The sequence below is a fragment of the Lytechinus variegatus genome, chromosome 1, assembly GCF_018143015.1.
Source record: "Lytechinus variegatus isolate NC3 chromosome 1, Lvar_3.0, whole genome shotgun sequence".
In the NCBI taxonomy this organism is placed as follows: Eukaryota; Metazoa; Echinodermata; class Echinoidea; order Temnopleuroida; family Toxopneustidae; genus Lytechinus; species Lytechinus variegatus.
This window is the reverse complement of record NC_054740.1, coordinates 85,476,636-85,499,061: the sequence shown is the minus strand read 5'-3', so window position 1 is coordinate 85,499,061 and position 22,426 is coordinate 85,476,636. Positions and strand designations below refer to the sequence as shown.

Sequence of the window (22,426 nt, the reverse complement as noted above, 5' to 3'; positions counted from 1 at the left end):
ATCCAGGCATGAAGACATACCACACAAGTATGGCTTCAAATTATTTGGGAGAAGATATACTCTTTCCGGTTGTATATAATAATTGTATTAAATTTTGGATTTGTGAGGTGTATTTTTTTTTACTCACACGGTAGTGTAATGCTGAAGCGGGATTAGACACCAATTCAAAGACTATTGTTCGTTCACAATAGTCGGCCTCTCAGTGTAGTTGTTTTTGCAGGTACCAACCCACCATTTTGTCCGAACTCTTTTTTTTTACTTCCTTTTTCTAATTTCCTATTTTTCTATTGCTTGAAAATCATAGGGGGGGGGGGTTCGCTCTGTAGCCCCCTAACACCACCTCTGTTATATGGAAAGTACTTGATTGTCCTACCGAATTTTCGATATCGTGAGATAAAAAAAAAGAAAAAAATCACTATCCTAGACATAACACAAAAAGTAATTTTCCCTTTTTCTTTCTAAATAGTCCTTCTGTTGGGCAAAATGATTCGGCACAGATGTTTTAAAACTCATCTCCTGCGAGTAAATCTGATCGATCCAGCACGTGCATTTATTTTCACAGGCCTAAGTATGCCCAAATCTAAAATGAAATAATAATTATTTGCATATTTGATTTTGTACTGTTCATTCAATAACGACATGGCTAAATAAAAGTCATGACTGCTGGCTTTCATTGACCAACTTCTAAAATGAGTCAAAAGTCAAGGAAAGAAGAAGAAGAAGTAAGAAGGGGGAAAAAATCGAAATTACCCCTCCCCTCATGTATTTTTTCATCAGGTACCTCTTTACCCGAACTCTCAAACACCTTTGTTTCCTGTAAAAATCATAATACGATAACCTTGCGTATGACCTGTATCAACACTCTCTATCCGCCCATTGTTAATAGCAAAAACATTTTCCCAAAACTGTATCATTTCATTTTGAGAACGCGACAATCGCGTTTGCAATGATGGCACCAACAAGGGATCTCGTTATCCTTATCTTTCTTGGGTCTCTTGGCATCGTTTTGGGACGGGTCGATGTCGGGAAGGCGTTCGGAAAAGCCCGGGCCATACTCCAACCACACCAAGCTCGTGATTTTCATCGTAGGCCAATCAAGGTACGCGTTAGTAACCCCGACATCGATGAAGTCCCAATAGATCGGTATAGGCCTAATGATGAGTTCGTTTACGAACCAGTCAACGTCGAACCAATAGACAATGCCCAGACAGCATCAAGGCTTAGACCAGCCGTGGGCGCCACCCCTTGCCACACTGCAGAGCAATGGGAGGGAAGAGCCAGCGAGTGGGATCACATCCAGGGCATCAACAACCGTTTCAACATCACATTCGATGGCGTTAACCGAAGAAAGAGGATCATGGAAGATAAACACGCCCAGCTTCCAGGAAAAAGGTGAGATATTCAGTTAACACAATTATCAAGCCAATTTCACCAAATTTTGAAAAATATTTCGTTAATTATTTATAAATGAATGAATGAATAAATAAATAAACCTTTGTTGATCTTCTAGTGTACATGTATAGCCCCCCCCCCCCTCGCGCAATGATGCAACTCTTATTCAAAATAATGGTTTACTTGGCAGGAGATCGTAAGAAATAAAGGAAGATAATAAAAGCGATAAAATGATGAATAATATGAAAAGCAAATTCCCTTTTGACCCAATATAAAAATGTATTGAATAACATCGTTACAAAAAGTAAAGACTAATTTACTGAATAATTTTAAAGAATATTCGGCACATAGGTTACCGTGTACCGAAAATTCGTCTGATCACCATTCGGGTTCATTGTTGGGTTGTCGACGAGACCATTTGGACGACAACAAATAAATTGATAGTTTGAAAAACCAAATATCTAGATTCAAATCAAGAGTCCAATGCATTAGTAATTTACGACAGCAGCAACAAGCAAAAACCAAAGGAAATCAAATATCAACTCTTTACACCCCTTACACTAGCATTTCTTAAACCAGGAATTTCCTAAGAGTATGGTCCCTATATGTCTTAAATCACTTAAATAGTCGATTATCCCAAACTTTTGAAAAACATTTACAATTTCTTTTTCTTAGCCCCTTGCATTTTTTTTTTAATCTTAAAAAGATTTTTTTTATATAGATTATTTTCAATAGCCATGTACTTGTATCTGCCCCCACCCCGATAATTATAATGCTCAATGTCCGGAAGCGTCCGAGTATGACGTTGTAGGGCTCACAGGCCTAATTCATTTCCCCATAGACTGTGTGTTAAAGTAATGCTTACTAGTGGATAGGATAAATGTCTGACATTCCATATCTGACCAGAAAAGGGTACCTCGACCGGATCATTTTAAAAATAAATCAGTATTTATGAAGACTACACCTGACGGGATCAAATTCTTCACTTGAGAGAGTAAAATGGCCATAATTCTTCTGCCAGTAAAAATATAGTTCCATAGTGGTGATATATCTTTCCAATTTGGAAAAAGGAAGTTCAGTAGGTACCCTCCCTAGAATCAGTGTTAGATTGTCAGTCATATCCATTCATTTTTGTCAATCAGCAATATCAAATTAAAAAATTGAGCAATGGGTTGGCTCGAATGAGTATTACCTGCCAGATTGGGCCCGTGCAACCTGTATAGTGGGCCCTGGATCACGCGGTTTAAGGCGGTTTCCGTATTAAGTTAGACCATGACTCCTGTGCATGATACCCTGGATACAATGTGACTTTCATTATCGATATCAATGTGGATATTGATGGACTATATATGCAGCAATTAAACAAAAACACCATGGTCTCGAAACACGAAACTTAGAGATTAATCGTATGCTTTATTTTCACGATTGATTGTGTAAGGTATATAGTCACTGAGATCAATCGTTAATTATGTCCTATGATTACTGTTAAGCTTTGTGTTACGGACCCCTAGCTGATTGTGATCCTTGAACTCATCTTTACTCTACTGCAACTAACCTCCTAAATCATGTTAAATTAATGTTTTCTTTGTGTGTGTGTGTTTTTATGATGATGCATTTGATATATTAATACGAGAGAGCACATGAAGGTGTGCAACTTTGTTGTGTGGGTGAGTGAGAGTGTGTGTGTGTGTGGGTTTTGGGAGTTATACATATGAGTCGGCCTGGGACACGATTTGGTCTGAGAGAGAGAGAGAGAGAAATGGAGGGGAGGGAGGGTGGGGCGTGTCGCTGATGAAGCGAGGGAGCTGCCATTAAACAGATATTTGTCTGAATTTCCTTTTCCCGTAGTTGCTGATTTTTAGGGGGAACTTTTCCATTGACCTAAGTCAATTTTTTAAAGATGAAAACGTTTTCATGTTCTTAATATGAAAGGGGCAATTCGATTGAAAGATTTCATTATTACTTTAAATTTGATAAAAAAAAGCACAACAGCATTGTAATTATTGGATATTTGTCATGCAAAACATATCAACACCATAATAGGTATCTATCTTTCATGGTCCCTGAAACGGGGGGGGGCATGGACGACTGCCCTGTTTTTTATTTTTGTAAGTAGAGAGAAAAATACTCGGAAAAAGAGGGGGAAAGAGGAAGGACATAGAAAAAGAAAAGTAAGATTATAACATGCGAGGTGTAGTTCAAGTAGCTCTATTAAACCCATCAAAGAAAGTAGTGACGTCATCTTTGGGTCATCTTTGCCCCTTTTAAAATACCTGCTGATGAATTTCACTTTGGATTGATAGTTGGATAATTGAAATTCCCTTTATTTCGCGAAATCATACCCAAGATCGATGTTCTTGCATTGGTAGGCCTGATAAATTTTACATGTTAACAAATCGAATTGGATGAATTTTAATGCAAAATTCGAAAATAATCACAATCTTACTAATACAGAACAAATACAATTATCTTACTTCAAAATAATCATCATAAACAGGGGTCTTAAAGGCGTAACAAAAACACCTCAACTAAATAAGTTGGTGTTGTGGCTTAGTGGATAAGTCTCCATATTTTGAACCACATAGTCCAGGTTTCGAATGCACCTTGGAACTTGTATCTTTTCGCAAGGTGTTGATGTACATTTACCACTCTCCATCCAGGTGTAGTAAATAGGTACCGGGTAGGGGAAAAAAATCCTTAAATGCTCAAACGTCCGATCAGCTAGGGTGGTCTTGTTAAAGCCGGGGTAATAGTATGCAGCGCTTAGAAACATTGTATTAAGCGCTATATAAATGTTGCACATAATTATTATTATTCTTTTTCCCCTCTTATAGGATCTACGAGTACATCATGCTTTATGATGAAGGGATACAATACGTCATCAATCACAACTACAACACATGCACAGTGGAACAGCTAGGAACCTGGCGCAACTTCACCATTCCATCCAATGCCACCCTGGAAGACTACTACGAGATTGGTGCTCCAGGAAATGGCTTCATGGTGCAAGAGTGGTCTGACAGAATCCCAGGAAGGCAAAGTAAGTAACAATTTTTTTCCCTTTATCATGTTTACACACAAAGTAGCTTCGTAAGCATTGCCCCCAAATAGAAAAAGGATATCTGTTCCTAATTCTTACTTATTTGCTTTCATGATTTTCTGTTCTACCTCATGCAGAGGAGAGCTGGATCGGTACATTTACTGATAATGGCTGCTGGCCTGTGACGGAGATCTTCATGGAGAAGGACGAAAACAAGACCATGATTCAATCGGTCAGTACCAGGTTCTTTGATCTACGGGAAAATATAGCAAACATGTCCGTCTTCACACCACCATCGTTTTGTAACAACACCAATCTTACGATCACACCTAAGGCACAGAACACCGAAACTCGGTCAAGACCAGCCAACCCACGAGCACGTCTTCAATCCAGCCGAAGAATCCCGAGCAACGTTCCGGTCCGCCGACCACATACGCCGAGGTTCTCCCAGAACAAGCGAGAGCGAATGATTGACCCGAGCCGAATGGAAAACGAACGCAGTCTGCTCGAGGCGATTCTTTCCGGAGATCACCGACGAATCCCCGAAGGGATGGGACGAATGACCCAGGGTATCTTGCACAAAGCATATGATGCTGCCGTGAGGAGTGGAAGAAGGGATTAGAGACATCAGCGTTCATTTTCCTGAATGTATTGCATGTCAAGGCAAATTTACACTTTGAAAATATCTTATGATTATAACGACTCCACATTATTACCCTATGACATTTTAAAGGTACAATATATCTCTTTGAGCGAATTATAATATGACTATCGACAAATTCCCATTGAGTGAGCATTCCCTAAGTCATCTTTTAAAAAGCTCGTAAAAAATTACTTCAGCAATTTTCATGAATAAAGGTGTGCTTAATCATGGACCTACTACACATGGTTAGGCCTACCTAAGAACGTTGATCGGAAGATATTTGTTTTATTTAATATATAATCATTTCCCCAAAACATTTCCTCATTTCCTCAGGTAATACCTCCATCAAGATTAAATACAATTGTGACGGAGAAGTCACTGGTATCTATAAATTGTCGTAGTATTTTATTCAAGATAGAACAGAGAAGTATTCCAAACTATAAGACGAGATAGATTAAACGCCAAACAATAGCAGTCTACTACGAGATGTGCTCGAGATTATCAAATGGCTCTTTATCTAAAGGAACTATCACTGTACGAAATACCCGTTTTATTTCCTTCTTAACCCCTCAACTCACACACAGCAAAAAACTGTGATGTTAACCGGTGTACATAGAGGACCGCATGTTATTTTACACCGGTGTTAAATTGACATTGTTAGTTTAGCACCTATAGGTGGTATACATGACCTTTTGTTGTTACATTTACACTCTTTGGTGCTACGATAAATCTCGAGGGAGTAATTTTTACACCTCAGGGTGTGGTCCTCTATTAACACCAACTGGTCTCAGTTTTAACACCACAGTTCTTGCAGTTCATGTATGCGTTAGTGTAACTTTACTAACATGAAATATGCTGATAGTAATATTAAAAACATATTTTGCAACTTTATCTATACATTTAATTGTTATTTTTTATGTGTTTTCATGAATAAATCTCAAGAATATATGCTGATCATGATTAAAATAAAACAGGGAGTGGCGTAGTGGTGGGTTTTGGTGGTGATTTATGGTGACACATTTTAAAGGACAAGTCCACCCCAACAAAAACTTGATTTTAATAAAAAGAGAAAAATTCAACAAGCATAACACTGAAAATTTCATCAAAATCGGATGTAAAACGGGATGTAAAATAAGAAAGTTATGACATTTTAAAGTTTTGCTTCATTTCACAAAACAGTGATATGCACATCTTGGTCAGTATGCAAATGAGGGAACTGATGACACCACTCACTCACTATTTCTTTTGTATTTTATTATGTGAAATATGAAATATTTTGATTTTCTCGTCATTGTCATGTGAAATGAAGTTTCATTCCTCCCTGAACACGTGGAATTCCATTTCCTTAACATTTTGTGTTTCAGGCAAGGAGGTCCTAATCATAAAATTCGTAAAAATTGAAATATTGTATAATTCAAACAATAAAAAAACAAAAGACATAGAGAGTGAGTGACATCATCAACTCTCTCATTTGGATGTAACTGACCCATTCAAGTAACTATTTTGTTAAAAATAAGCGAATATTTGAATGTCATAACTTTCTTATTTTACATGCGATTTTGATAAAATTTTCTGCATTGTGCTTGTCTGATTTTTCTCTATTGATTCAAATCAACATTTTTCTGAGGTGGACTTGACCTTTAATATTGGTTATATAGGTCATACAAACTGTGATGATGGTGCATGGTTTAATTCGTTGTGGTATAGATGATGGTGATGCTCGTTGATATTATTGGTGGTGCTGATGATAATTATTATGATGGAGATGGTGGGGATGGTGGTGGTTTAATATGTTGTAGTATAGATGATGGTGATAGTGTTGTATGTCAGGCGCGGTTCAAGACCAAAACTTTTGGTAGGGCTTGTACAAGGGCGTGCATTGACGTGGGTTTATCCAACACAATGGAAATGGCCTATTATGGGGAGCATTATGTGTGCGTGGAAGACTATACTGATCTGACTAAGCAGCTAATCCCCCATCCCCGACCCCAAAATAATATTGTTTCTAATTTTAAGCGATGTTTCTCATAACCATTTCATCTACACAGTAAAAACTGTGGTGTAAACCGACGTACATAGAGGACCACACCAGTTATTTTACACCGGTGTTAAATTGGTGGTGTTAGTTTTACACCTATAGGTGTTATCGCAACACCTATGGTTGTTATATTTACACATTTTGGTGTTATGTTCAATATCTAGGGTGTTATTTTAACACCTCAGGGTGTGGTCCTCTATTAAAACCGATTGGTGTCAATTTTAACACCACCGTTTTTACAGTGTAGATGTAACTGATTGGTGTTCTACATTTATATGTAGATGATGGCATTAAGAAGGGGACTTGCTTTTATCGTGCGAAAAAAATCTTTAAAGCGCTATATTTTTAAATTCTAGAGACCTTTGAATGTAAATGATGCCAATGGTACAAACCCCTTTATAAGATGTTGCCAGGGAATGTGACCGGGAGAAAATTTCGAAGTGCTACCCAGTATTTGGGACACTTTATTTATGAACGTCCAAGATACTCGAAATGCAGAAATTAGGCTTGCAAAAGAGACTGACCCCTGGATCGCTACCCTGTATAACACATTATAGATTGTTAAGAGAAATAGAATTATACTTTTGAATAGATGCGTCGATCCTGAGTAGCAGGGGTAATCGCCCCCATCAAAATATATGGGGGAACAAACACCAATTTGCTCCTCCAATAATTTGACAACTTGAAAATTCATAGTATATATTCAATGCCAATTATGTATGAAAAATCATCGGAAAGCACTATAAAACCATAAAATTATACTTGACATTAAAATACTATATCAAACATGTATTTTTTTGCGCTCTTCATGTGCAAAGATCTGTTTAAAATTGAAATTTGATATTTTCACCCCCTCCCCTCATCTGAAAAAATGGATCGACATACCTGACTCAACCATTTTCTTAAGAAAACCCACAACATATCATAAAGAATCATAAAATTTCACACGAATGTACACAAATCTAGAGTTAAAGTGGAAGTTTATACTGCATTCGTTTCGGGAGAAGTAGGGGTATAGATTTGAATTAAAAAAGTAAGTAGGCATTCTTGTAGGGGATTACGAGACTGCATTGATGTCTGCTGCATTTAGATATTATTATTTTGTGAGGGAGCGTGTAGCGACCGAGCAAGAAAATTTTTGAATTTGAATGGTAAAAGCTGTAATTTTAGAACAGTTGACTATATTAATGGAATGCTGCAGTAATCAATACAACGTATATGCATATTTTTAGGGCATTTCTTTTCTTTGTGATCGAAAATTTTGTGGGGGCTTGAGCGAAATTTGAGTGGGCTTCAGCCCCCCCCCAGCTCCCCCTAGAACCGCGCGCCTGATGCATATTAACGCTGGTGGTGCTGACGGTGGTAGTGGTGACAATACCAAAGATAAAGATAGTAGTGGTGGTAAGAAGTGAGATGATGTGGTCGAAAATTTTGTGGGGCTTGACCAATGATTGTGTGATTGTGTTACAAAATGGTGGTATTGGGTTTGGATGTGGTGGTAGTGCTGCGGTGTTTGCAGGGCTATAAATCATAGTTGGATAATAATAGGGTAGTAGTATCTACCAGCACCGACGAAAATTCAAGCGGCAAACTTTTATTCAGGAGGGGTGAATTATTGTTCCACCCCCCCATGCACTTGGATAGTACGACATCATGTATTTCCGCCTATGTCTACCAGGTCCCTTTTGAACAAAATTTGTTATCGTAAAAACTCCATATATATTATCAGCGAGGGCAGAATAGTTCGTATCTCCGTTAATTAAGCCATTTACTAGTTTTGTTCATGGTCAGAAGTTTTCTTCAACAAGACCCTCTCATCACGAGGAAGGTGCCAGGAAGATGGTGATATTGACTGATAATGTTATACGCGTTGTAGCTCAGTTTAGATTTATTTTTACTTAAACACTATCAAAAATCCCAAACAGTTACAAGACTGATTTCCGTAGGGCCGTGTAAAATAATTAAAAACCAAACAAAAAATAAATAAATACAGTTTAAACAAATTAAGAGTAACAAGAATATGAACATAATGTCAACTTCCATTGGGTCGAACATTATTTTGCAAACAGTTTGCTGACATAACCAAAATTAGATACGGCCATATAGGTATTAAAAAGAAAAAGAAAAAAATAAAAAGAAGAGGAAAAAGAAGAAGAAAAAAATGAGAAGAAAAAGAAGAAGAAAAAGAAGAAGAAAAGAAGAAATAAAGAAGAAGAAGGAGTAGGAGAAGAAGAAGAGGAAGGAGAAAAGGGAGAATAAGAGAAGAAAAAGAAGGAGAAAAAGAATAAGAAGGAGGAGGACAAGAAGAAAAAGAAGAAGAGGAAAAAGAAGAAAAAAAATAAATAGAAGAAGATGATGATAATAAAGAAGAAGAAAAAATGAAAAGAAGGAGAATAAGGAGGATAAGAAGGAGAAGACGGTGTTAGTAATGGCTTATATTCTATTAACAGTAATCTTAGTGTTTTACGGTGTTGGAGGGTGAAATATTGCGATGATGCTGGTCGTATTGACCATGAGTATGGAGGTGGAGTTCGATCTTATGACGGATGCACATAGCAAGGTGGTCGTGATTGAAGGGATTAACATGTTAAATATATTTCCAAATCATATACCAACTCCCAAATATAGCCAATCTATTGTTCACCGAATCGTTCACCCCCCACTAAAAAAAAAAGTCGGAAGTGTGCCGAGATTGCATTGTGTCCGTTTTGAAACGGGAAGTTCCGTCTTTAGTTATCATGGTGTTAGGAGCGCTTCTGCTTAATTAGCATGCATGATCTAGCGCTACGTCTGCTATAAAAAATCGTTAACAGTTTCATTTAGTATCATTTTTGTCACACCGGTCATCAAGGAGCAATCTACGACCATGCCTCTCTTCAGGGAACTCTTGGTTGTACTTTTGGCCTTCACGACCGTTGCACTGGGGCAGATGATCGGCCAAGATGACAGGAGTCATAAGGCTGCCGGCAATTCACTCCTGAAGAAATACTTCGGGTACGCTACCAACAAAGAGTACTTAAAGAAAGAGATAAGTTCCTTCTTTCATCCAAAGCCTTTCTACTCGAAGAATTCCATTAATGATTACGGTGGAAATGGAATGAATGACTTTAATTACAAGCCATCTTCATCGAAATCGAAAGAAACCTTACCAATTCCTCAGTTTACTGGAAATGGATTGAATGACTTCAAGTACAATCCATATTCATCGAAATCGATACAAACCTCATCCGTTCCTCAGTTTACTCATAATTCCGTAACAAGAAAATCGTCAACAACGCCATCATCGGAGGTGAAAGAAACCACCATCGTTCCCGAGTCAACTCCCATTCAGTCTGTGACAGAACAGCCATCATCACCACCTCTGAGCTCTCCTTGTCAAACTCCGGCGCAATGGGAGGGAAAAGCCACAGAGTGGGACCACATCAAGGGCGTCAAAAACCATTTCCACATCACCTTTGATGGCATTAACCGAAGCAAGCGGATCCTGGTAGATAAACACGCCAAAATCCTAGGAAAAAGGTATGTTCTTATTAGGCATTTTTACCTGACTTTTTAAAATCAATATTTGGTGCCCCGAGTGTCCCTTTTCAAGGTTTAGCGGTTGCTTTCAAATAAGCTAATAATTTTCTTTATACGCAACAGAAGAAAACTAAAAAAAAAAAAACAAGAACAGCGGTCGCTGACATCGTAGCAACGTAGGTTGCCAAATTGTAAGGAAAGGCACGGGGTATCCGTATTTAAATCCATGTTTTTAATCATCTTGTGCATGAGAGGAAAAAAACATGTATTTCCAACTAATTTATGGGGAATCATGACTATACCTGTATGTTTAGGCTCTTACACAAATTATACGCGTCTCACCTTGCGATTTTCTCGGGATTCTTCATGAGCTGCCGAAATTTTCACATCATGGAGAAGAAATTCCAAGAAATCGGAAAGTAGGGAGCATCTCTTTCAGAGTTTATCTACGATTACACAATGAACATTTGCTCGATAAATGCAATAGAAAATAGCAAACATTAAATGTCGAATTATATTAATTCAATCATCATCGCCGCAACATAGAGCGGGAAGTTTTGGGATAGACGAGTAGCTTTCCGTCTGATATTAGTAAAATTTTGTCCACCCTACCCCGGCCAGGAGAGAATTTGGTCTCGGGCAATAATTTTTAACATATAACTAGACATGTTTTAGCTTGATAAAAATGTGTAAGAGTGCTCAGAAAGAAGTGAAATTGAAAAAAAAATGATCGGATTATTTTTACTAAAAATTTCGTTTTCAATGTCTCCAGCGATCACGATCGTGCCACCTGAGTGTAAAACAAAACACAATATTTTGACAAAGAATGCTTTGAATATGACCTTTCTCTCGCAAAAGACTATGAAGTGACTTCAGGCACTTTTACAACAATGAAGCACTTACATAACTGATATGTGAATGCATTATCACTGTTTAAAAACGTTTTATCGTCAATTTACATCATCATGACGAAATCATTAGAGGCTATAGTCAATATGACCTAAATGAAAAGTCTACCAAAAATAATGATGTGACGGTCCCTAGTTAGATATGGGGCCACTAACAGGTTAGAAGAGGGTAAGCAGATTAGAATGTCAATTATCAAAACAAAAAGTATAGGTGATGATGATGGCGGTGGCAATTTTATTGAAGAAAGAGCAGATGATAATGATATCGACTTGGCAAACTGACGGTCGTCTAAGAAATGCCCCCAGTTCAAAATGTGATTGACATGATATTTAATGAAATTTTTTAACATTATAGAGATAAATCAAATTTTATTTTGCTACCCAGACATGTTCTAAATCAGGCAAATTATGTCATCATATATTATCCATGTTTTATGATTTATTTCACGCGCTTGCTCATGATTTATCCATAATCATAATTATTATCATTATCATTATTAATATCATAATAATAATTATCATTGTCATCATTATTATTTTTTTTATTATAACTATTATTATTATTAGCCATAAGCGGATCAGGGAGACGATCGGCGAATAACAATATTTTCAGGTCACTCCATTTTCAAAATGCGCTTCACGCAGGAATTGCCAGCTGAAAGGTATATATAATATATATATATATATATTTTTTGTTGATGAGGATAACATAACGATTGAAATATGTCTATTTTTTAATTTAATAGTAAAATAATATTTCAGTTCACGCCTCACGCTGTAACAATTTAAAAATACGCATCAGGTTCATGTAAAAATCTCATTATTCAGGTCTGAATACAAAATGAAAACATCCTGTAAATCGCGATCGCATTGTTTCCTTTTACCTGCTCATGATTTTTTTTGAAAATCTTTACAAATGCTTATTGAAATAATGTCCCGTTTCAAGACAGCATACTAACTTAAATTTCAGCTCGCACTTCGTCCTTGTTCGCTGAGATATACATATTATACGCATTCATGCTTACGATAAAAATGCTTATAATTATTTTTTAGTAAATATGCAAAACAAACAAAAATAAAATTTGAGCTCGCGTTTGGCGCTCACATTATTTATTCGCGGGGATATGTATCATGTTAAAAAAATGTTTAAATAAATGATTTTTATGTAATTGGGCTGCAGGATGTCTGTAGGCCTATCTTCTTTACCTGGTACTACCCTTGTGTAAATTCTTATACTATACTCCACACAGAATAAAGTTGTGAGAGAAGCTATGAAATCCTTCCTAACATTATTTACTTGCTTATCAGTTATATTTTCTACCACCTTCCTCTTTTCATATCAAAAGTATTTACGAGTACATCATGCTTTATGATGAAGGGATACAATACGTCATCAATCATGACAACAACACATGCACAGTGGAACAGCTAGGAACATGGAGTAACTTCACCATTCCATCCAATGCTACTCTTGAGGAATCCTATGAGATTGCAGGAAGTGGCGTCATGGTGCAGGAGTGGTCAGATAGAATTCCAGGAAAGCAAAGTGAGTGTATTATCTCTCTTTAGCCTCTTCAGACGAAAGTTACTATTATGGTACTTCTTGTAACCCAGTGGTTACTACTGTGGCGTAACTACGGGGGGCATATGAGGGGGGCACGTGCCCCCTCCCCCAATCGGCTGGCGCCCCCCCTAAAAAAAAAACCGGGAAAAGGAGAAACAGCGTGGGCTACAGGCTACAGCGTGGCGCGTGTGACAACTAAAAAAAGTTCCTATAGCGAGCGAGAAGTCACCTTTTTTATTCGGGGGGGGGGGGCAATCAGTTTGTAATGCATGGTGGGTATGTGCCGCGGAGGGGACCCCCATTTTTACACTCAAATTTCCGTTCCAAGACATAGCATTTTTGTCTTATTGAGAAAAAGAACAAAGAAAGTCGCTTCAAGGCATATAGTATTTTCTTCTTATCGAGAAAAAAAAGAAGAAATCCGCTCCAAAGCTTCGCATATTTTTCGTTACGCCGTTCGCGACGTCGTCTGTCGTACTGATCCGCTACAATGAGCTGCAATTTTGGTGAAAACGGCTGCAGAGCGCTGTCCGACACATCGCCTCTGCGCGAGCGCACCCGGCGGAGGCCGCGCTAGCTGCATCATGCACGCATACCCGTTCCATAGAGATGCATACGCACGTAATCACACTCTGGCGATCCGTCCCAAGGACCCCGTTTTCACAAATATTTGTAGTTCCGAAGCCCGTTCCGAGGACCCTCCTTTTCCAATTAACCCGCTCCAAGGCCCCCCCAAAAAGGCCCCCGTTTTTTGTCTCGCCCGCGGCACACCCCTATCACTTTTTTGGTCGAGTGCCTCCCGGGTTTTTATTACAATTTTACTTATGACAGATTTTGACATGATGTTAATAAGCAACATATGCATTTTTGCTTTCCTTTCACCTTTTCCTACTTTTTTGTTGGTCTTGTTAGTAGAAAGTTTGGCGCCATTGTATGTCCCCAAACCCTTCCCTTTGTACGCCAGTGCTATGAGGGGGGGGGGGGGGGGGGGGGGGTCCGGTGGCTCCGATACCGAAACCTCTCGGTATTCAGCCATATTAAACTTTAAAGATGGCCGCTATATCACTTAGGTTTTACACAACATAGTACTTCAACGCAGGCGAAATAAACCAAGCACTTTGAGGGGAAACAATATGCCAAATGTGGAAACATTCCTTTAACTTTGCGAGCGAGAAAATTTTGAGCCTTTTGAAATGGAAATCATAATAAAGTAATCGAATGGGCATGTCTATCCTTTGGCTCGGGCATGGACCTAGGAGAAAAGTCCATGGCTAGGGACGTAGACAATGCTTGGGCAGTACTCTCAAAGTTCAATTATTTTTTTTGTCCTGATTGCTACCGTTATGCATGGCAAGAAATTTAGCAAACCTACATAGACTTCATACATCCCATTCTTTCTTTACAATCCTCGGCAGCCCTTTTCTTCAATTTTTTCAATTCAACTTTTCACATAGCATTTAGCTCATTCCATTTGTCATATCTCATTTATTTTTGCCTCTTTTCCTTTCCTGTCATAAATTCCCGTTCAATTTGTTATCTCTTACTTTATTTCTCCGTTCTCACTATAATCTATTCGTATTGCGGGATGATTCGTTCTTTCCCTCCTTTCGTTCGATTTTACCCTTCTCCTCTTTCCCGTTTTGTTTCTTTTTCCACCTCTTTCCTCTTTTTCTTCCCTTTCCCCTTTTTCTTTTTGTGTTTTTTTCGCTCATTTCCCGGCCCCCCGCGAATTCCGCCAAGGGGGGGAGGGGGGGTTGCAGACTGCACCCTGCCACTGCATAAATGGATAGTAATTTGTGCAGGTGCTCTGCAAAGATCAATTTTTTTCTTTTTTTTTTCTCTGCGCAGAGGAAAGTTGGATTGGTACATTCACTTACCCTGGTTGTTTGCCAGTGAAAGAAATCGTCATGGAGAAGGATGAGCACCACACGACTGTCCATTCAGTTAGTACCAAGTTCATTGGCATCCGGATTGGCATCACAAACATCTCAGTGTTCACACCTCCATCATTCTGTAAGAAAGCTACATCTCCAGTCAAGGACACTGATCAAACAAATGTCGATACGTCAGAAGAAGAATCGGGTGACAAAGTTCTTGAACGGTCCGGAGATGGATCTGGTGAGTGGTCCGGAGATGGACTATCAGGCGAAGGGTCTGCTGGTGGATCTTTCGAATCGGCCAGTGAGGATATGTCAGGAGAGGGGTCAGGTGACGAAGTTCTTGAATGGTCTGGAGATGGACTATCAGGCGAAGGGTCTGGTGGTAATTCTTTTGAATGGGTCAGTGAGGATATGTCAGGAGAAGGATCGGGTGACGAAGTTCTTGAATGGTCCGGTGACAGATCTGGTGAATGGTCTGGAGATGGACTATCAGGTGAAGGGTCTGGTGGTGGTTCTTTTGAATGGGCCAGTAAGGATATGTCAGAAGGGTCAGGTGACGGATCTGGTGAATGGTCTGGCGACTGGTCTGGTGAAGGTTCTGGTGAATAAAATCTTGAATGGTGTGGCATTTGTGGGCCCGTTGTATAAGATACTCTTATTTGTAACTTTGCCATCCAACAGTTGTCCTCTAAAATTTCATAATTTCATGCAAAGGAATCGTGGTGAGTGTTCCGGTGAGGAAATGTGTCTTGAGGACTTAGGTAGAGTCATCTGTATGTTTTGGTAAGAAATCCTCGATTGAAGGGCCAAGGAGGGTTCATTGTATGGTAAGCTGAATGATCTATTTAGTATTCAAGTGTTTGGATTAGCATTCTCTGGCCAGTTTAGATATACAGAACCTCAAATGCACAAATGACAAAACTATTTTGAATCACCAATTTTTAACAAAGACTTCTTGGCTGTTCATCGTCATGAAGGGGATTTGATTCATTTTCTGTTCTTGAATCTATAGTGTGTTGTGGAGAAGAATTTCCCTTTAAACGATGAATATGTTGCAGTAATGACATTATTTTATGAAGTGGGGTTTAGCGCAATATATGGAATATTTGAATATGGTAGAAGCAGAGTTATAAATTTTGTAAAGAGATAATTTCATACCTGGAAATGAAAATGTGAAGGCTACAGAAACATTTCAAAGTTGTAGAGAGGTTGCCCATACTGACATCTAGTTGATTCTTATTGAAGTATACAATTGAGTGCTAAACACATCTTTCTGGAAGGAATGTTGTTTAGGACTTTGCTGAAGCTGGGGTTTAAAATCTTCAAACCATCAGGAATATAAAATTCAACAGAATTCAAATGGCTGTGCCAATAATAACTCCCATGATTGTTTGTGAGAAAATTATAATACCAATAATCATGAAACTAGTGTTACCTACAAATATGATTTATCAGCAATCTGAAGATACGAGTCCCAACATATCTAATTTGAATACATGTAACATTGAAAAAAACACACTATTGGATAGGACCATGGATCTCTGAACATCGTCCTTCAGTTATTTTCATCAGAGTAGTTTTCAAAATAACAGGTGGTTCCACTGCACATTGTTTTACCAACGTTGCTTCAACGGCCCACATTTTGCACTCCGATTTTAAATTGAACCCCGGTATAAAGTTGTGGTTAAATTATGGAGAGCCAATTTGTGCAAAATTCCAAAACAGTACACATCCAATTTATTTACTCATTTGGCACTCAAATTGTCTATAATTGTCTGGAAATGACATCTGAAGTATTTTTTCGTCATCATGAAAGGAAACAAAAAGGAAATAAAAGAGTAAACATAATAAGAAAGATACAATACGAACAGAATTTCTGATTTTTCTGCCGCCATAATTTTTATCACAGAGTTAAGCTGTGGTCTACGTGACTTCAGAATTCGATCCAGTACATTCAGACATTTATAATATCTGTTTTTTTTTTGTAGTTCAAATATACTTAATATGTTTTAACTTTGAAGCTAGAGGTTCTTTAAAAAACCTGTCAGATGAGATAGGAATAAGTGGCAAAATGTTTTTTTTTAAATTATTATTTCAATCATTAGAGAAATGTGGTATTAGCAGAATGATATATGCTGATGACACTCTAATCTATATTTCTTCTCAACATGATGTCAATCGTGCCAGAAGTATTGCTGAGATTGAATCTTGCTTAAGTAGAATACAGGTGTGTTTAAGTTGTGCACATCAGACCGTGTTGTAAAATGTCATCTTCACAGTCAATCACTGTGTCTGATATATTCCCATTCTGTCAGTTTCTAAAGCATGTGTTCTTGTAGTAATTGTTCATGATTATGTACGGATAAAAGCTCATGTTAATGATACATGAAAAACAGCAGCCATTGGAATACATAGGATTGGAAAGATAAGGCAATTTCTGGATAAGTCAACCACAAAAAAGGCTCATTCATGCATTTATATTCAGTCGCTTCAAATGTAATAATGGACTGTTTCTAGGAGTACCGGCCAGATACTCAGCTTTCTAAACTCCAGCGGAAACAAAATTCAGCTGCAAGTCTCTTAGTTCACAAAAAGAAATCTGAACATGTGACACCAATCCTAGTTTCCACTGGCTTCCGATACAGGCTCTTATTTTTGTTTGAATTTTAAGTTAAGTTTTTCTGTCCTGATACACCCAGGACATGTGTCTCAGTACACTTTTGAAGGATGTAAATTTTGAAGTATGTAAATGTTGACAAAGGCCTACACATATAGTAAGTAAAATGATGTATAATCAAGATTGAAAAATAAATGATTTACTTACTCTAAACCTACTTGTATATCATAGCTTGATGTAATGTGCTTAAATTCTGTTTAGACATTGCCTGTCTAAGAAAATCTAAATTGCAAATAAGTTAATCAAATGTTTCATGAAGATAGCAAAGAACCAAAGTACATTTAAGGACAAGTCCAATTCAGAAAAAATACTATAAAAAATGTACTATATTTATAGGTACAAACATCAAATGATCTCAATTATTGAATTTTATATTGCTACTTCAATTAACATTTATACTACATTTGCAATTTTTATGTGACTTACTTTATTTGTAAAGAGTGGGCACGTCGTGGTCTAATGGTTCTAACTTTCGCATGCGTGAGCTAAATGTCATGAGAATTGGTTAACAAGTGGAATGCCTCTGGCCGTCTCACCTGCATCACGCGGTTCAATATAGCAGCAGTGCTGACTTTGAAAACTACTCTAACTCGCACAAGATGTTCAGTGATACATGGTTACTCTTATGTCCACTTTTTATGAACTAGACCAATAAACTTACAGAGATATGATGGTTATTCAACAAAAAAACCCAACATGGCCAAAGTTCATTGGCCTTACATGACCTTTGACCTTGATCATGTGACTTGAAACTTGCACAGGATGTTCAGTGATACTTGATTACTCTTATATCCAAGATTCATGAATCAGATCCATAAACTTTCAAAGTTATGATCGTAATTCAACAGTTACACCCAATTCAGCCAAAGTTCATTGACCTTTGACCTTGGTCATGTGACCTGAAATGCGCACAGGATGTTCAGTGATACTTGATTACTCTAATGTCCAAGTTTAACAAACTAGACCAATAAATTTTCAATGTTATGATGGTAATTCAACAGATACCCCCAATTGGCCAAAGTTCATTGACCCTAAATGACCTTTGACCTTAATCATGAGACCTGAAACTTGCACAAAATGTTCAGTGATGCTTGATTACTATCATGTCCATGTTTCATGAATCAGATCCATAAACTTTCAAAGTTATGATGGGAATTCAACAGATACCCCCAATTCGGTCAAAGGTCATTTAGGGTCAATGAACTTTGGCCGAATTGGGGGTATCTGTTGATCATGTGACATAAAACTCACGCAGGATGTTCAGTGATAATTGATTAACCTTATGTCCAAGTTTCATGAACTAAATCCATAGACTTTTAAAGTTATGACAATTCCACAAATACCCCCAACATTACCAAAGTTTGCTGACCCTAAATGATCTTTGACCTTGATCATGTGACCTGAATCTAGCAAAGTTCAAGGATACTCGATTGCTCTTATGTCCAAGTATCATGAACTAGATCCATAAAATTTCAAAGTTGTGATGACAATCCGTCAAATACCCCCCAATGTGGCCAAAGTTCATTGAACCTAAGTGACCTTTGACCTTGGTCATGTGACCTGAAACTCACGCATAATATTCAGGAATACATGGTTGCTCTTATGTACAAGTTTCATGAACTAGATCCATAAAATTGTTTTAATGTTATGACAATTCATGGTTACTCTTATGTCCACTTTTGATGAACTAGACCAATAAACTTACAGAGATTTGATGGTTATTCAACAAAATAACCCCAACATGGCCAAAGTTTGTTGACCCTAAGTGACCTTTGACCTTAATCATGTGACATGAAACTCAGGCAGGATATTCAGTGATACAATATTAGCCTTATCTAAGTTTTATGAACTAGGTCCATATACTTCTAAGTTATGATGTCATTTCAAAAACTTAACCTTAGGTTAATATTTGATGTTGACGTCGCCGCCGCCGTCGGAAAAGCGGCGCCTAGAGTCTCACTCTGCTATGCAGGTGAGACAAAAACTTAACCTTGGTTAAGATTTCAATATCGAATCCACCAACATGGTCTTAAGTTCATTGACCCTAGATGACCTTTGACCTTGGTCATGTGACCCCAAAACTCAAGCAGGATGTTCAGTAATACTTCATTATGTCAAAGTTTCATGAACTAGGTCCATGTACTTTTTCAGTTATGATAACATTTCAAAAACTTAACCTTGGTTAAGATTTCAATGTTGACGCCGTCGCCGTCAGAAAGCGGCGCCTGCAGTCTCGCTCTGCTATGCAGGCGAGACAATATTAAGAATAGTGTAATGAGTATGAAATGAAAGGATATCATTTCATCTATCAAAAATTCAAATGATGATAATCTTTAAGATTTACAAATCATTCATCAGTGATAAAAAAAGTATACAATGAAGTTACGTAAACTTGCTCTATGGTCAATATCTGTTCCTGAGCGAATGAATGTGAAGTGATTTATAGTGACTGAAAATAAACAACAATGAAATCACAACGCGCAAGTCTTTGGCGAATATTATAGCTGCATTATGCATAAGTAATACTAGGGTTAAAATCATGTATTATCACTTTATTAACGTAAAGAGACAAAGCAGTTGAAAAGGAGGTACACAATATGGTCTGATCATTACCAAAATATGCTATTAACAAGTGATAGCATCCAGGAGCTCGTTTCATAAAGGACTTGCAACTGTTGTAACTTTGCCATTATGGCAACTTCCATGGCAACAGGGCTCATCAACCAATCACAATCAAGGTTTCCATGGAAGTTGCCATAATGGCAAATTTACAACAGTTGCAAGTTCTTTATGAAACGAGCCCCCAGGACTCTATCTATATTCCAATGGCAGACCACTCTCTCTCTCGACACATAGCAGATACTATTAGGAGGTCACCTATGTAAAAACTTCAACTGAGAGGACAAAATTAAAATATCTAGGGCGCAACCTAGTCTTATCTTTTTTACAAAATAAGAATGTGAGATATGCCTGAATACATTACATTGTAAAACTACATCAAATGCCCCTTTCAATTCAACACAGAATTGTTGCCCCGATTGAGGCACTCCCATATGCTACAGTTAGGCCAATGAAACCAATTGATAATATGCCATTCGATATAGTCTGTAATAGCTGTAATAATTAACACTAATAGCCCAAGTCACATCTTTCAAATTGTACTGTCAAACATTGATCCTCGATGTAAATAACGTATAGTTGTGACATGAGGCATCACTTTGACATTGGAAGTTGTAGTCTCTGTTAGCACACTGTTAGCTTTAACAATGTTTTTTGTTGGCCGTTGCTGGTCTTTATATATGTATCTAGAGGTTGGCATGACACTAGTTGTTCAAAAGTTTGGACATGTTGAAAATTTAATTTGCATGCATAATAAAAGTCTGACAATAGTAGGAGGCAGACATAATCATAATCGAGGATTGTAAATGACAGGTCTTTTCCACTAATTTTTCCAAAGATGTTCAAAACAAAATGAAGATAGACTATCCATAAGCTTGACTTAATAATTGATTGATTGAATGTGTGTACTTTCCTTTTCATCCATGAGGTTCATGTGAACTGTAGGACAATGTAGATGAAATAAGGAAATGACTCTGAAAAGAAAATGGGTAATATACTAACACAAATTATACAAAAATAGCTAGACAAACAAAGCAGGGATACAAAGAGAAGGTCACTGGACACTACAACCAAAGGTGTTAATTGCATTTGATGTTTCAAACTGGACTCTTATGGGAAGCAGGTCAAACCAAACCCCTCCTTCAGATCTTGTTGTACCTGGTCTGGAACTTGCAGTTTTTATTCTAAAACTAAAGTAATGAAGTTGCAGCAAACACTTATTTTATGAAAAGGTATTCAGATTCAAGGTTAAACCTCACCATCTCTTGACTAGATCTGATTCACTTTCATAAGTCTTACTTTGTAAGATAATGGAATCTACACTGTAGGCTAAGAACAGATCACATTACAAACATAGATAAGCACATGAGGGGACAGGGTAATTGAACTTCACCCTGCCATTAAGTCTATCATAATAAAAGGAAAACAATGAAAGAAACATATAAACGAATGCTTGAGAAAATCCAAAGAATATGAATCAAAGTTCTGAATAAATGTTATAAATTTGTGATGTAACGTTTCAATTCAATTCACTTTATTCACATTCATAAAAAAGGTACAATATAGAACATATAAATGATAAAAAGAACAAGCGATACATAAATCCGTATAATAACAAATTCAAAGGGTAGAACCACCATGTAGTGGATGTAGGGGATTAGCAAAGGCCTAAGGCCTATTAGAGCCTCACATTTGAGCAGCTCCCAATAAACATTATATGCATCATTTATAAATTCCATGATAAAGGCACAACTTTTACATAAAATTTTAATATAATTTTACCTAGGCACTCAAACTTCAAATTTTAATAAAATGTGTTTTCATTCATTTTCTTGCATTGTTTTACTTTTCTGTTTTCAGTAAACCCAGCTTTGTGATGGGGTGTTCCCTCAATTAAAGGAAAGCAGACACTGAGATAATGATGGCAAGAACAATGGCCAGGAATTTGCATAGAAAGTTTAAACAATAGATATCAGCTTGTCAGAGAAAACAATGTAACATTGTTAGACCTCCAGAGGAATGCTTTGTAAAGCGTTGTGTTTGGTAAACAACATAATGAAATATATTCGGCAGATATCATTTATTTAAAGCTTTTTGTTCAATTCTGTATTTTTTTTGTTACCAGTTGTTATCAACAAAGTACCAA

General features: G+C 37.4%; 2 protein-coding genes across 2 annotated transcripts; both read left to right on the top strand.

Moving 5' to 3' along the window:
• The first annotated feature begins 888 nt into the window (after positions 1-888).
• Positions 889-5,964, top strand: LOC121426084. Its single transcript, XM_041622235.1, has 3 exons — positions 889-1,392; positions 4,227-4,432; positions 4,570-5,964. The coding sequence occupies exons 1-3, from the start codon at positions 947-949 to the stop codon at positions 5,052-5,054; spliced, it is 1,137 nt and encodes a 378-aa protein (XP_041478169.1). The 5' UTR covers positions 889-946; the 3' UTR covers positions 5,055-5,964.
• A 3,957-nt stretch (positions 5,965-9,921) lies between these two features.
• LOC121426073 (hyphally regulated cell wall protein 1-like) lies at positions 9,922-16,120 on the top strand. The gene is made up of 3 exons (XM_041622224.1): positions 9,922-10,632; positions 12,887-13,086; positions 14,953-16,120. Exons 1-3 carry the CDS (start codon positions 9,980-9,982, stop codon positions 15,591-15,593), a joined length of 1,494 nt encoding a protein of 497 aa, XP_041478158.1. The 5' UTR covers positions 9,922-9,979; the 3' UTR covers positions 15,594-16,120.
• The last annotated feature ends 6,306 nt before the right edge of the window (positions 16,121-22,426 follow it).